At 43.7% G+C, this 16300-nt stretch overlaps 1 protein-coding gene across 3 annotated transcripts in view; it reads right to left on the minus strand.

The window, feature by feature from the left end:
- RBPMS (RNA binding protein, mRNA processing factor) overlaps positions 1 to 16300 on the minus strand; it is a 145917-nt gene that overhangs the window by 13833 nt on the left and 115784 nt on the right. For 2 of the 3 annotated variants that reach the window (XR_014787869.1, XM_084835047.1), the window contains exon 6: positions 15475 to 15605. Coding sequence is in view for 2 of the 3 variants with exons in the window: in XM_084835047.1 (XP_084691173.1) it covers positions 15475 to 15605 (131 nt within the window). In the remaining variant the exon portion in view is untranslated. Of the gene's footprint in view, positions 1 to 15339; positions 15606 to 16300 lie in introns of those variants that run through there. The other variant, XM_084835046.1, reaches the window with a different exon arrangement.

Raw genomic sequence — 16300 nt, forward strand, 5'->3', positions numbered from 1 at the left:
ATGTCTTAAAACAGGAAATAGATATAAGAGGAATCCAGTGCTATTCAAAGCTTGAGGGAAACTGTAGAAATCCTTCCTATTATGTCCACCTTTCTGCTCTTCTCTCTGTGGAACCACGCAAAAAGAGGCCAGGACTTGTGTACCCTTAAGAATAGTTGTAGTACATAGCTACTTAAGGTAAAGGAAATATTAAACATTCTCTCTCTCTCTCTGCCAACCTCCCCAGCCTGGTGCCATGGCAATATGCTGGACCACAGCACATTTGTTGCAGTCCAAAACACAGAGCCACTATTTCAGAGCTCAGCAGAGCAATCAAGCATACCTGGAATGGGGAGGGAAATTGCAAGAACCAAGTGCTTCATTGTTTATTTATTTGTTTGTTTACAATATTTATATGCTGCTCCATACCTAAACAGATTTCAAAGCAGTGAACAGAAAAGATAAAACACTAAGAGCATAAAAAGATCAAAACACCACATTAAAATTACACTTGTTTAAAAACACAATGCCAATAAAAACATAACTGGTCGGTTAATGAATGCCTCTTGGAAGAGAGCTGTTTTCAGGAGGCACCGGAAACAATGTAATGTTGATGTCTGCCTGACCTCCAGGGGCAGGGAATTCCAAAGAAAGGGGGCCACCACACTGAAGGCTCTTCTCCTGGTGGACTCCAGTCAGGCCATAGGTCCATGTGGAACCACCAGGAGCAAGCCCTCCAATGACCTCAGTGACCAGGCAGGTTGGTAAAGGAGAAGGCACTCTCTCCAGTATCCTGGTCTACTTTGAGTAGAACCTGTCCTATGGAAAAGAAAACTTCAGCACTGTTGTTGTTTTTCTACTTATCTAGTTCCTACCCCACTCCCATTACCTGTGGAGCAGCCTGCATTGTCTCACCTGATACGGATGTTTCTTGTGAGAATTTCTGCCAACATACCATGCTGTACAGAACTCACTTCATGCATAGTATCAGTACACATAGAGGCCTTTTTAAGGTTTTACTTTTAAAAAACAATGAGACTTCACCACAGAATCAGTTCTAAAACAGTTGATACACCATACTTGCTTTCTCAGTGAACTATGAGCAAATTTGCTGTGAGCAGAACTAAAAGTGAAGGTGGTTTGTTGCTAGCAAACAGAATCAGCAGAGTTTCACCCAGCTCTGCTTATCCTGGAGGTCACTTCTCTATAATTGATGGAGTCATTCACGATTACTGAACACCAAGAGCAATCCTGCATATACAATTTGCACACCCCAGCTGAGTTCACTGGGTGCACACAAGCAGATGCCCCTCTGATATTTTACAGGTGAAGATCACAGCCCTAGGAAAGTGCTTCAGAAGACTTCCTAACACTCTTAAAATCAAGATAATGGTACAAAATAGTTTTCACTCACAAAATTAAAAAATAAAAAAATTGTAGGAAAAAATTCCACATTTTATATTCAAAATCCGAAAGTAAAGTGTAACATAAGTAACCCAGCTATAAATGGGAACACCAATTCTATTATGGAGCCAGACAGAGGTCAGTCTTTGCAGCAAAACACACTTCTGGTTCCTGGGTCACTGTCAGGAGAAAAGAGCAGCCCTTGAGAATACAGACTGTAGCCATCCCTGATCTAGGCCAACCATTTCATTCCTCAGATGCTATACCCAGCTTATCCCAACCCTAATCATACTTTTAATTTAAACATTTCCCTGCAACTGAAACCAACCATTCCATCAAAACAGATGAAAGTGTTGCATTAAAATGAGAAAACAGCCAAGGTAACTCAAAGCCTCCAAGTCACTCTAGTACAGTGGTGGAATACAGCAATGCTAAATTTCAAAGGATGCCAATTTCTGCAACTTAGAAAACAGGTCTCTCTCTTCCATGCAAACAAAAATTTCCCACCAGCTAGGAGGTGTGCACAAGGCACAAGGGTGCACGAGTCCATTCATTCACAGGTTCATCTGGATCAGTGCATCCTTCTTCCCTTGTACTTGATTTGTCAATTTCAGGAACTATAACTTTTTTCAACCACTCTAAAACAGTTACACATGGGTAAACATCCAATCAGATTAGCACGAAACCAGCCTTTGCCAACCTGCTGCCCTCCCGATGTATTGGACTACAACTCCCACCATCCCTGGGTGGGGATTATGAGAGTTGTAGTCCAACACATCCGGAGGGCACGGGGTCAGGGAAGGCTGGACTCATCTTTCAACACTGTACAGAAGATTTTCAACTATGGGGCAAGATCACCAAGTCTGGCAGGGGTGGAGGGAGGAAAAGAGTCACAAGTCCTGGGATTCTGGGAATGATCTGCTGCTGTCAGAAAGTAATCTGCAAAGGTGGGGGGTTGGGGGTTGGGGGCGGTTTCCTTGCAGGAAGCAAAACCTACAAGACCCCAGACAGAAACACTGCAAGCAGCAGCTGGAAAGAGGAGTTACTCAGTTCCTGCCCTATAAGCCACCAGGCAGGCCTCGTTACCTCCTTGTGTCATCTCTTTCCCAGCCCCACAGGGCCAGTCCTCCCACTTGGATAGAGCAGCTGTCCAGTTTTGAGCTCAGATGAGTGGGACTGAGCCCAGGCAAGAAAGGCGGGAGGGAGGAACTGCTTCTAAGACCTTCTTTTATTATCCCTCATGCACAGCAGTGAGATCCACAGAATTTTGCATGATCCTTGCACACTCAACAGTTAGAAGCACAATCGAACATGCAGCGAGTTCAGAAGAGGCACAGTTCAAAAAGTTCAAGAAACACCGCTATAATCTTAAACCTCCATGACAATGGCCAGAGAATCTATCACTGGATAGTTCACCCCAGGAAGGAGCTCTCAGCCATTGATTGATTGATTGATTGATTGATTGCATTTATATCCCGCCTTGTTTCCTCTTGCAAGGAACCCAAGGCGGCTTACATTATCTGCCTCCTCACAACAACAACCCTGTGAGGTAGGTTGGGCTGAGAGTCTGTGACTGGCCCAAAGTCACCCAGTGAGCTTCCATGGCCAAGTGGGGACTAGAACCCGGATCTCCCAACTCCCAGTCTGTCACTCTCACCACTACACTACACTGGCCATGCCCTTCCATCTCCTTCTTTTCTAGCTAAGGGGAAAGTAAGCACTTCTTGCTCTGAAGGAGTAATGCAGCCATTACTAGATTCAAAGTCACACTGTGGTTAAGTGTCTAATTTCAAACACGCTTATATAGATGGTTAATTTCTAAAAGCTATGGGTCCTATATAAATATAATAATGAATGGTAAAAGAACACTGAAGATGTTTCTATCCTGCCTTTCCACTTAAAAAGCGTCCTGGACAGCTTACAAAACTGACAAAAACCAACCCAACTAATTTTAAAACTCCAGGAAAACAGCCAAGCCGATGAAGCAGTCCTATCCCCCACAGACAGATAAGAAGTAAAGCATAACAAAGAACTTGAGCACCATTAAAAGCTCTGGTGAAGACGATGAGCCACGTGGGGCCTAAAAGGCAGTAATGATGGTGCCAGGCAAATATAACTAGGGAAAGAGTTCTGAACAACAGATTCTGAACATGGTAGCCCTTCTATACTGGCCCAACCCCACCCCACCCCTTTCTTCCTCTGGCAACCACACTCCACAGAAAGAGCACAATGCCGTACCACCGTGACCTACACACACGCACACACCTTCCTTATTTATTTCTGCAGACATCACTTCTGATAAGCCCTCAAAAGGAACAGACAAGCAGAGCAGCCAGAGGCCAGCAGAAAGATGCAATGGGTGACCAGAAAAACAAAATCATTTAAAAACCCATCCTTGAAATGGCAGTGACTACACCGCTTTGCTGTTCAGCACACCAGGACAAGTTTAGAAAAACAGCCACAGACTTAATTCCCTAAGGGAAAAACTCCAGGCCTACAAATTAACTGAAGAAAAAGAAGAGGTTTCTTTACTTTGGTGTACAGCTATCCCCCAAATCTCTGACCAAGAGATTATACAGAACCCAAATAGCTTCTGTAATTCCTAAAAACTGTTCCACACAACGCCCTTCAACAGATCAGCATTTGCCACTGAGTGTAGATTCAACAGAGAACCGTGGCAAGCCCTGGTTCTCTGGTGCATGTGCCTGCACAATACAAATGTTTTCAAACACTCGCTTGTCTTATTCACACTTAAGGGGTACAAAGTCTTAAAGGGTATACAGAACAGAAACTGAGCGTCCTAAGTCATTGGCTGACCCTTTCCCACTCAGTTTCACTGCAGAAACACATAGAAGAAACATAAACATGAGACACCTACTCCTTGCTCACAGGTTTGTGCCCCTGAGTCCATCAGGCCATAACAAAAGAAGTAGTGCTGGCACTGCCTGCTGTCGGCCTGGGCAATGGAGGAGAGAAAGAGGGGGCATCACTGCAGAGGAGGACTGGGTCAAATGAGAACTTGTCCACGGAGAACATAGAAATAGCATAGTCCAGCCTTCCCCAACCTCATGCCCACCAGGTATGTTGGACTACAAATCCCATAATCCCCCAACCAGCATACCAAACCATGGGCAATTGTTGGGTTAACCTTGGGTTGTTTAACCCCTAAACTACCCTGAGTTCCGAGTTCAGACGTGTTACTGGGTTGTTAATTGAAAGCAGAAGTGTTGAGCACGCAGGAGGCAGCACGTTCACTTGCTTCTGTTCAGCCATGGCAATTACTGGATTAAACAACCCAGGAATTGCCATTGTGTTATCCACAATGACACCAAGATCTTTTTTCTGGTTTGTCCCCACCAACTCAAATCCCATCAGCATATGTGTTTTGCCCTAATGCACACTACTTTGCTCTAATTAACACTGCCACATAATTTATTTATTTTTAAAGCACATAGTATACTAGAAAGCTCACTCCCCACAGGCAGGGGAATACAAACATGTTATAGTAAAATTAAAATGTTAAACTATTAAGATCATGGCACATTTTGTTAAGATGATTTCTTGAAATGATCATTCTCCAGGATAGCCCATTTTAGATTGCAACTTTACTTTAACCCACTGAAATCAACAGAAGCAATGCCACTGACTAATTTATGTGGGTCACAGCACAGGTATGCTTCATGTTTTAAAACTGTCATAATGGCCTACCTTGTACTTAGCCTGGAATGAGGTTATGCACTCACTGTATAATACAACATACCTGACTTTTTTCCCTCCACTGCAGCTAACAGCAAGTGTGTGTGTGTGTGTGTGTGTGTGTGTGAGAGAGAGAGAGAGAGAGAGAGAGAGAGTTAGAGAGTTTAAATCAGTGAAATGGCACAGGAAGGGTTGGAATAACCAACAATCCAATTCAATCTCTTCCACCAGACATAGGGAGACAAATCATGGATTTCCCATGTCACATGGAGTTTGGCCCCAAGATTCTTTTAACTGAAGAAGTGAAAGATCAAAACGGAGAGCTTCTGTATACGAAGTATGTACTATAAACCTATGCCACTGAGAATAGTGGGCTGGATAGCAACTTTCGTTTCATGTTAGTACAGTTCGCCCAAGTTATTTAAGTTCCCCAAGTGACACCTACCCTGAGCCTACCTGCCTCATACCTTCATAATCCTCTATAAATCCAAAAGATTCGAGTCACAATCCAGCACACGTTAGTCACAACTAAGTCCCATTGTATTGTTTTCAGTGAGAATTAGTCATCACTAACTTTTGCTGGATTGTACCCTCAAAGTTTTCTGGAGTCTCAGACATATCTCCATTTGCTTCAACTGCCCACTCATGGCAGGACTAAACCTGGTTCGCTATGGACTAACCCCAACTCAATTTCTAGGGCTATCAACCAGTCAAAATATTAATAATCTGCCTTTTAACAGATTAATCAATCAAATAAATTGAAACAAACTTCAATATAGGTGTGTTTGAGATATTAAGGGAAGTGCAAGACAATATAGCAGCTATCAACATCTGTAAAAATGAAAGACAGTATTTTCCCCATTCTTACAATAACAGAGCAATCCAAAATACTTTATAAAACACACACAATTGTCACTTTTAACCTGCAGACAAACCAAAAAAACCTGGCCCTCATCAATTCATCAGTCAAGACTTAATCCATTATTCCACCAATTAAAGCCCTATCTTACTGTAAGAATTAGCTGTCCCCTTTGCCTCGTCAGTAGTTTCTATGGCGGAGACCACATGTAAGTATTTTTTAGGTTACTGGCACTCTGAATGAGAATGATAGTCATTGGCAACCCACAAGTCCAGGATGCCAACTGCTCCTAATCCAGGCATACTAGAAGGATCAGCACAGCCAACACAGAGCTGTTGTGCTCAAAACTCAAAACCTTCATAACAGAAAGTTCCTCTTCATCAAGTTTGGTACTAGAAGACAACACACACAACACACATTTAAGCTGGACGTTTCCAGCGCTGGGATTAGTGACACATGGCCTGCCCTATCAACCACTACTGCAGCCCAATGCTCTTGAATGGGAGCTTCGCTACAGCTCTGCCAAAACTGCCTTTGATGAAGCCCTAAAAACATGTAATGAGCTTAAACAGCATGGGTTGATTATGCATTTTATCCACACAAACCTATTTAGCATATATGTATTAGCACAGGAGGTGGAGGCCAGACAACAAGTAGAGGACTTACTGCAATTCCATTCAGGTAAATTTCCCCATAACAGGACCTTTTAGTACAATACTTTTACAGTACTTACAACATTCTTTGTGCACCTGCCTGTCAAGGCTGTAGTGTAAATGGGCTACCACGATAGTAGCAGTTGGGATAAGAACTGTGGTGCACCAAAGGCTCTCACACAAAAGTAGTTAAAAGGGACAGCATCCAAGCCCTCAGCAAGGTCCACTGGATATCATGTTGGACCTCAATTCAAACCTTAACCTAGCTATGACTTATTGGCTGACTCAAGGGATGTCATAACCAGCATCAGTCCCTAACTGTAAAATGGGAATAGCAGTGGCGTATTACGCCACATGATGGTAAGGATCCGTAAGAGAAGGACTGTTAGGCCCATCAAATTCTGTTTGATCAGAGGCAACATTGAGATGAAAAGATGTGTGTAAACACCATGTGAAATAATGCTTTGCTCAAATCATTTTCAGCACTTAACAACCATTGCCTATCCCCAGTTTTTGGTAACTGGATCTGGATTTAGACAGCCTGGCATAGATGAGAGGGATTAGGACAAAGCAGAAAATTTTTCAAGCTGTAAAACTTTGCCCATGCTGGCTGGGGATGATGGAAGCTGTAGTCCAACACATCTGGGGGGCACCAGGTTGGGGAATGTTGGCCTACGCTGTACTTTCTTCCTCCTGGCATAAACTACTGTTCCATGTGGATGCCATTATCTGAATGAAACTTGGAGCCATGGACAACTGAAGTGGTTTAACAGACCAAACTCTCCTGCACACACAATCCGTCAAAAAGCTCTTCCTCAGACAGAGAATTTCTACTGAAGAGTTTGGTGGGTCTTTCCTTCTCAGTCACTAGTGACTAAGGTCGTCCTCAGGGGCCCTCCTCTGCCTTTAGAGACAAGGCAGGTAACGACTGGTGTTATGGCCTTTAAGGAATGGACATTACAGAAGACAAAGTGGAGCTTAAAACAGAAAAAAACCAAATCAATGGAAGAATCATAGAATAGTAGGGTTGGGCATGAGCATCCCCAATGTATGATGTGCCTGGAATGATATTACTGTGGTTTGAGCTCTGTGAAGAATTCTTAAGTGGAACTGCACCATCTGTCATTTTATTCCTTCCAGCCAACTACATAATACAAATTATCTTCTGGCATATTTCTGATTTGGCCCTTAGTGCAGATTCTGTTTCACACTCCAGACTTGCTCTTGAGCACCAAGACAAACACAAACTGTTAAATACATCTTCTACTTGACATGTTATCAGTCCAGCAGCTAATGTTTACATGGAAACCTAACTTGGAAAGCTACAATCCTGACCTGATCACTCCTAGGGGGTAAGAATAAGATGTAGCTTGCATGTTGCCATTAGCTACAAAAATGAATGGGGAAAATGTGTGGGGTGCTAAACCTGTGGTCTACTCAGGATGTGAAAAGTGCTCCCCGCCAGGAAATCCCACCTTCACATGCTCAGCATCAGCAGGAAACCAGCCAGCTGGACTTCTTGTCACCCAAGTAGACCTGGGATGGGAGAGAATCATAGTCCAAGTACTCTAATATGCCTGACCTGTGGAAATCAGAAGTACTAAAAAAAACCCCATACTCCTCATTAGCTGAATGTTTAGAGACCTTAGAAACTGCAAGGTATGACCTTGATGAGTTAGGTTCCTCTGCTTAGAATAGCTCAGCAGCTGAGGCATAAGTTTGTTTAAGGAAGAAAGGAAGGAGAGGAAGAGTAAAAAAAAGTAATTGACAGAAAAGTGGTGGGCTTGAGAAGAGAGAGTTATTTAAAAACTGAATATTTCAGGAAGGAAGAACAAAATAAAGAGGAAAAAGGCAAGAAAGCCTTTTGCAATGGGGAGAATTTTGCAATGGGGAGATTGCAAGCAAGACAATCTCCAATTAAAAACAAAAAAACAAAAACACCCCACTCCACAATGGCTTCTAAGAATAGCTATAGAAACACAAATAAAATCAATAGGGGTTCTGCAATATGTCATGGAGAGCCCTTGTCTTGTGTAAGGATGATGCAAAGAAGGAGCTGCCTTTTAAATTCCTCATTGGCCTCCATGATGCCCAACCAGCATCCCATTACTCCTCAGTTCTGTGCCACAGGTGTCTCACTGGGCTGTATGAAAGCCTGGGCCATCCTGCATGCGGCCATCCTTACTAGCAGCAGCAGCAGCAACACATCTGCCCCTCCCCAAAGAGCCTAACCAGCAAGGCTTCCAGGGAAGCTCGCCACAGAATTCTTCTAAACTTGCACGATGTACTGAGCTGCGCGGGAGTGCTCGAGCGTGTAGCAGTTCAGGCCAGACGTACTCCTCAGCGATTACTGCCATCCATATTTAATTACTTTTCCCCCTTTGTTTGTTAATTTTTAACTAGGGTATGCCAGCTCTCAGGGGCCATTAGGAGTCCCAGGCAGCAAGGTTCAGTGAGCAGAAAAACTGCTTGTGACAGAACATACATTACTTCGCATTCTTGCCTCCCACTTTGCCAGAGAGGTGTGGAGCTTTGGGGGATTATTTTCATCCTTGCACTCACAGTCCATCCTGCTGCAAGTCGTGAATAAAAGATAGTGTTCCATTTGAAGCTAATTTTCCTTTTCCTCCCTGTCAGAAACTGTTTTCCTCAAGCTCTGGTTCACATTCTCATTTATTTCCCCCAAGTTTCCAGGCAGTAACTTTTATTTCTTTTAAGAGGGGGAAGGCCATGGCTTGGCAAAGTTGCATTCGCTCAGGAACATAAGAAGAGCCATGCTGGATCAGACCAAAGGCCTATCTAGTCCAGCATCTGTTCACACAATGGGGAACACACAAGTAGGACATGGGAACAATTAAAGGACTTTCTTGCTCGTCTTCCTCCGCAACCAATATCCAGAGGCATACTACTGCTCCTGATTCTGGAGGTAATATATAGCTATGTTGACTAGTAGCCATTGATAGACTCATCCTCCAGGAATCATGCATCATTCTTCCTGTTCAGCTTTATATGTTCCATTACCACTGCCTCACCAGAAAAGGTCAAAGGTGAATACCTATCATTCTGCCCCCCAAAACGGCCATGGCCATTGATATTATCCCGAAAGTGATGGTTTAGAGCCTTGCCATATGTTGCCACTTGCAGCCCATTCAACTTAAACGGGATGGAAACTGACATATCCAAGGTATTTGCAAAGAATACAGTTTGTATGCTATAGGTTGGTGGTTCTTAAAATTGTGCGCCAGACAACTCACGATTCACTTCTAGGTGGTCCCTAAGGCCACGATGGAAATAGCCAATGCTGAAGAGGCAAGCGGTTTGCCTTTTCAGCTATGCAAGCAACTAAAAAAAATGAAAAGATGATTAACAGAACCAAGAGGAGAGAATCAGCTTTCAGAGTGGGAAGCACTTAGGGAAGGGACATTTATTTACTTTACTTATTTATTATGAATACTTACATACCACTTAATGTAATAAAATCCCTAAGCAGTTTATATATAACAATATTAAAAACACAGCATTAAAATATACTATTAAAAACTATTTCAGTTATAATAACATTAAGAGCATTCTGCCTCCCACAAGGTAACTTATAGGACAAGCAAACCAAAATAGTGGTGTTAATTTCAGCAACATTTAACTATTGTTGTAGGAAATAAAACACACCACACAACTGGTTAACTACAGCTTCGTGCACCTAAAAGCAAAGGATTGGCCTTCGAAACTAAGCCCTTACCTATAAGCCCTGGCCCAGGACCACCATTCCTCCAGAAAGGACAGCTCTGAGCTGTCAGGTGCACTGATTCATCAAACCTGACATCCAAAAGCCACACAGGGACAACACCAGCCTTCACCAGCACAGCAGGGGACTAGCAAGGGCAGTATGGGTGGCACCGTGCAAGGGACAGAAAGCCAGATGGTGGCAACAAAGTCACAACCAACCTTGAATCACTTTTTACCTTATGGACAAGGAAAGTAGAATTTAAGCCACAGCAGGCTGCTTTGCGTGTGTTAGAAACAGACACCTGGATCAACCAGTTCCACTATAAAAACAAAACCTGGTTAAGAATTTGGGATTTCATGATGGGATTTTAATGTCAGTTGTTTTATCAGATCCTGATATCTCATTGAAACTGTTTTTAGCTGTTTAAATTATTTTAAATGTTGTGTGTCAAAGGTTTTTTTATATTATGTTCTGTCAGTTTTGTGAACTGCCCAGAGAGCTTTCACTACTGGGCAGTATAGAAATGAAATGAAATACAATATAATATAAAATAAAAAGAGGTTGACTGTCCTAGAACCGAGGCTGAACTTCGACTCACTGGGAAGCAATCTGCTTCATCAACTGCAGAGGAGGCCCACAACATAGCCTGAGCCTGAAAGGGATAAAAATATACACGCCTATGAAACTGAAGTCCTACTGTTTCCTGAGATACTTGTATCCTAAAAACTGAACTGGGACCTTTTGCATGCGAAGCTCCCCCTTGGTCACTTCTTAAATCGTTTTTGCTGACGCCTCCAAAGCATGGGAGATACAACAGCACACACTTAACTGCTGCCAGTAAGAGCCAGCGCCTGAACGAAGATCACACGCAGCCATGTACTCATAGGGCAGGCATCGAGATAAAGTACCTGCTGCTCCCAACTGCCTCTACTTATCTCTCTGCTCTTTCCCCACCCCCCAACAGATTGCTACCTGTGACCCCTTTTTCTCCAGCTCCACCATCCTCAGGTCTCCTGCTCCCTCAAAAAGGACTCCACCCTTTCTGCCTTCTGCCCTTGCTGCTTGCAACTGCCTCCCAGAACACCTGCATGTTTTCCTCCTTCAAATCTCTCCTGAAAACCTACCTTTCCTATGAAGCCTTTGACATAACCCCCTATTCCCCATGCCCTACCGTAACTAAGCCTAAGTAGGTGTAATGATGCACATTCTTCCTATTTACCCCCTGCCTCTATTTCCCTCCCTTCCCTCTGTTGTTTCCTTGTGTCAGATGAGTTTCTGGGTAAGGACCTGTCCTCTTCTGCTCTGTAAAGCACCATGCACATTGATGGTGCAGTCAGTCAATAATGCTGTGCACTGGAATAGGTTTGCTTGGCAATTCTATTCCTGGCTTTTATGTTATTACATACTTCCTTTAGAAAGGTCAGAGCAGCTTACAAGCCCCCCATCCCCACCCCAGCCACTTAGCTTCAGCCATGCTATAGCGTTGGATGCTTTTAGTCTGCTCACTGATGATGGACCTTACAGAGGAAGTCTATCCTGAATTACTCTGAAGCACCAGTTGATATTCGCATGCTTGCCCTGTACAGAAGGAGATCAAGCTTTCAGATTATGGCCCTCCTGGTCATAAAATATTAGGGCCCATGAATCCAGCTGATACAGAAGACAGAATTCTCAGACTGTAAACACTAGGACTGGATCATATTTCTCGAGGCCAGAAGAAACATGACAGTTACATAATCTGGATATACAGGATGTGATATTTACTCTAAGTTAGCTCTCTCTTTTAGAACAGGATTTGATTTCTATATGAAGAGCTGCCCACATCCCCAGTCTCCTCTGGAAACTATCCCGGTGTTCAGCTTTTCTCATTTTCCAGTAAATTGACCTAACATCCTGTTATTAGTATTTAAAACTACTGGATTGCAGGAAAAAACACCCAAACTCCTCAATAGTGTTTACAGATAACTTCCAACTGACCCATCTACTGCCTCTATAATATGTCTAATTCTTGTGGTGATGCATCATATATTAATTTTTCCCATTTTTTTTGCAAATGGTTCCCACATTTGCAAAAAAAACCACCAACCCAGAGTATATGAACTGCTCCTCAATGGACGGATATAGTTAGCTGGAATTTACCAAAGTGCCCATGCAAAATGTCAACAGTGTGTCACAACAGATTAGCTTATCAAATGGCAAGGAGGTTCCACTCCTGCTTCCTAGATTTCTTATTCTGACCTGGTTCACACATAGTAACAACCTATGGTTTAAATAGCCCATGGGTTTTCATGCACAAGAGGGACAGAGTGAACATTCCTTTGTAGGTTGTTGACTGTGACGTCTGTGGTTTGTTGTTGGGTTAACTGCTGGGTTCAGATGTCACACTCAACAACCTAGGAAGGAGCTGATCATGGATTGCTGAGTAAAATCGGAAATGGCCTGCAGCACACCCACTCTCTCCTGCTCCTCCCCAACAGCGCATGGTCTGTCGTTACATGTGAACAGCCCTTCTGTGCAGCCATCCAATAAAAATCTTGCCACTTGGCAGGGTGGTTTATTAAAAAAATTATACTCTGCTTAACCAGCCCTATCAGGATCTTGAAGTGGCTTATAATTAAATAATCACTGCAATAAACACCACACAGCATCTCTAAAACCAACCAATTACATCAAATCTGCAGGAACAATAAAAGCCAATTATTCTTCTGCTTCACTGACCCAAAATACCTAAATAGGAAGGTCTTAACAAGTCTTCTGAAAGCTGGAAGAGTATCAGCCAGGCAGCCCCCGCCCCCGTGAAACTCTAAAACTCACTGTCATTGTCCATGGGGTGCAGAATCTCAGACTCAGGGGCCAAATCTGGCCTTCCAGAGTTTCCCAGAGGGCCAGGCCCCCTTCATCTTGCCACCTACCATTTGGTGGTTTCCTGGATTTTGTGCAGTTTTCCCCTATTCCAAAGGTTGAAACACCACTCTAAGGCTTAGTCACTGGCAGTAAGGGCTTTGAGCTACAATCCGCTGGTACTTTGGGTATTTTAGCCCTGCCCCTTTTGCCCCCCCCCACTGGAATGCAGCCCCTGGGAGCTTCTCCGAAATGCAATGTGGCCCTCAAGGTGAAAGAGGTTCTGCACCCCTCCCTGCTCCACGCCTTCAGCAGCAAGGGTCACAGAGTAAGACCTCACTTGCAAATCTCTATGTCTCCCACTCACGTTCTAATATATGCAGCTGAGGCCTTGCTCTGCAAACGTTCAAATAACCTGGACCCAGGCTCTTCAGGGCTTCAAAGGTCAGCACCAGCACTCTGAAATGGGCCCTGAAACAGACCTCTTAATAGGCATAACACCTTCCCCTTCTGTGTATGCTGGGCAGGAGCTTATGCGCAGCATTCTAGACCAGACATTTATCAAGAGGCAGCCCCACATAGAGCACACTGCAGTATTCAAACCTAACCGTTACCCCATGGCATATCTCATGGCGGCCAGATCTCTATTCCCCAGAAAAGAACACAACTAAGGCCCACGGAGCTGGAAGATGAAACTCACTGCTGCCACCATCTGAGAATCAAGTAGCAAAAGCAGAATCAAAGGGAGTATTCACAGACTACAAACCTGCTCATTCAGCAGGAGAGTGAACCTAATCTAGGAACAGGCTGAACTCCCCTCCCCAGGCCAACATCTCTGTATTGCCTGGATTAAGTTTCAGTTCATTAGTTCTCATGCAGCCCATCACCACCTCCAAGCAGCCATTCAGGACCTTTATTGACTCACTGGGAACTGAGAGTGATACAGGGAACTGGCACAGGAAATGTACATTTTCACTTATTAAATGTCCATCTGTATCCCCCTCATTACAGCTTAGAATAAGAGTCCCCAACATGGTGCCCATGGGCATCCATAAAACTTTTTATAATATATATATATATTTTTGAATCCCATTTAAAAAAAAATATGGACATGGATTTGTATATATCCAGATCAATGAATACATATGAAATGCATACAACTTTCTAATAATTACACTTAGGCTTCAACATAAGTGGACCAAATATCCACATAAGTATTCATTTGAAGGTGAGGTCTATATGCCACCGGTTCAAATACTGAAAGCGTTGTAAAGTCCTCAATCCATTGCAATATAGGAGGAGAGTGTTTATCCTTCCAGTGTTGTAATATCAGTCTTTTAGCTGTCGAAAAGGTGCAGAGAATCAATTTACGCTGACCATTTGTTAATTTCTGTGAAGCAGGTAAATAATTTAAGAGAGCATGTAAATCAGTGAATATTAAACACTGTTCTAGTACAAAATGTATCTGTGTAACAACCTCCTCCCAAAAAGAAGCAACTACTGGGCATTGCTAAAACCTAAGTTTAAAAGAAGCATTAGCTGTATTGCACCGCCAGCAATTAGCCAAATTAGACAATCCCTTATTAAAGAGACATTGCGGTGTCCAATAGACACAAAAGTTTTTGCTGAATAAGACACATAGACGTGACAGGTAGATGCCAAAACGGTAATCCACTGATTAGGCATTTTGTGGCGGTGCCCACAGCAGTTTCTCAAATTCCCAAATGTGCCCACAGGTCCAAAACATTTGGGGCATAGAATGTGCCTAGCTTAGAACGTATGTGAACCAAGCTCTCGTGACACAGAGCTCCCTCCATGAATCACCTCCTAGAAGGCCTTGTATTTGCCCTTCTATAGGAGGTGGTTTTCCCTACCTCTCTCCTCACTGGCTTCAGGTACACATTTGTACACAAGCACACTCTCACACACCTTGCCCTTCTCCACTTCAGGGCAATATAGCCTCGGAACTTCAAAGAAAAAACATGGCAACAGCAAGCCCGGGAAGCACAGTCCATATATACAAAGGGGTATATATGTGTACAAAGGCCCAGCAGATATTTCTAACTGCCTCAACTGAGTGGAAGTGAAATTACTCAGGAAGAGAAAGGTGTTCAGGATTCTATCAGGCAGTGGGGTGCTGTCATTTTTCCCAAGCTTGTCCCCAGTAGTCCCAGGAGGACGTGTCAGCTTGATCGAGGTGTGATCATTACTTTCTCCCTGGTGTGCCTGTTAGCCAGACCAGTGTTAGTCGCACGGTGCGCACTGGAGAGGATCAGGTGGTAACGTGGGTGAAGGTGTGACTGATTGGTACAAATTACCTGGGCATGCAGTGAAGCAGGGTAGGTGAAAGCAGGCGGAGGTAGAGCAGGTGCTAACTCCGCTGGGTAGAGAGGGTACGGCGCCCACACTTCAGGGCTACTGGGGTAAAGTGCAGGCACTGTGAGCTCATCTGCAAAAGAAGAATAAGGAGAGTTCATGGTTATAAACACAGCAAGTGCAGAAGACAAAACGGCAAAACGCAAGAGAACCTTCTCCAAAGCCACACTAAACTGGCCCCTCCGATCCGTTCCACCATCTCCTCAACATGCACAATCATAAAAGGCGGGTAAAACTCTGCCCTGAAGGAGGGCGTGAAATCCAAGATCTACAACAAGGTTGTTCTCCAACAGGAACCAGGTGTCAGGGTAGGCAAGAAATGCAAAGCAGTCTACTGCAATAATTCAGAGTGGGAAAGCGAGCCAGAGAAAGGATTCTGATAAAAGATCAAATACAGATTCTGGGGTGAGTAAACATAGCTGAAAACAAACCACATTTCAAGTTTCATCAGGGGAGCGGTGGAAGGTAAAGATCCACAGGAAAGCTCAAAAGCATGCTCTTTGCTGCATTAAAGGTGACATTGCAAAAGAAACCCACACAACCACAGTGTAACTTGAAGAGTACTTGCTGGGGTTATGCCATAATAACCAGTGATCCACGTGCTCCCAAAACATAATCACATATGTTTGGGAATGGGGAGTGGGGAGAGAAATGCCCTCCCAAAATGGTGTTCTGATTAATAATGTTCTGAAGCCTGTCCCTATTTGGATTCCATCCCAATCCTGTATCTGGGATCACCTGCCACAGCAACTGCACTCTTGTAAGCCA

Source organism: Heloderma suspectum, chromosome 2 (genome assembly GCF_057233095.1).
Source record: "Heloderma suspectum isolate Gila_16-S chromosome 2, 16-S_ref, whole genome shotgun sequence".
NCBI lineage: Eukaryota > Metazoa > Chordata > Lepidosauria > Squamata > Helodermatidae > Heloderma > Heloderma suspectum.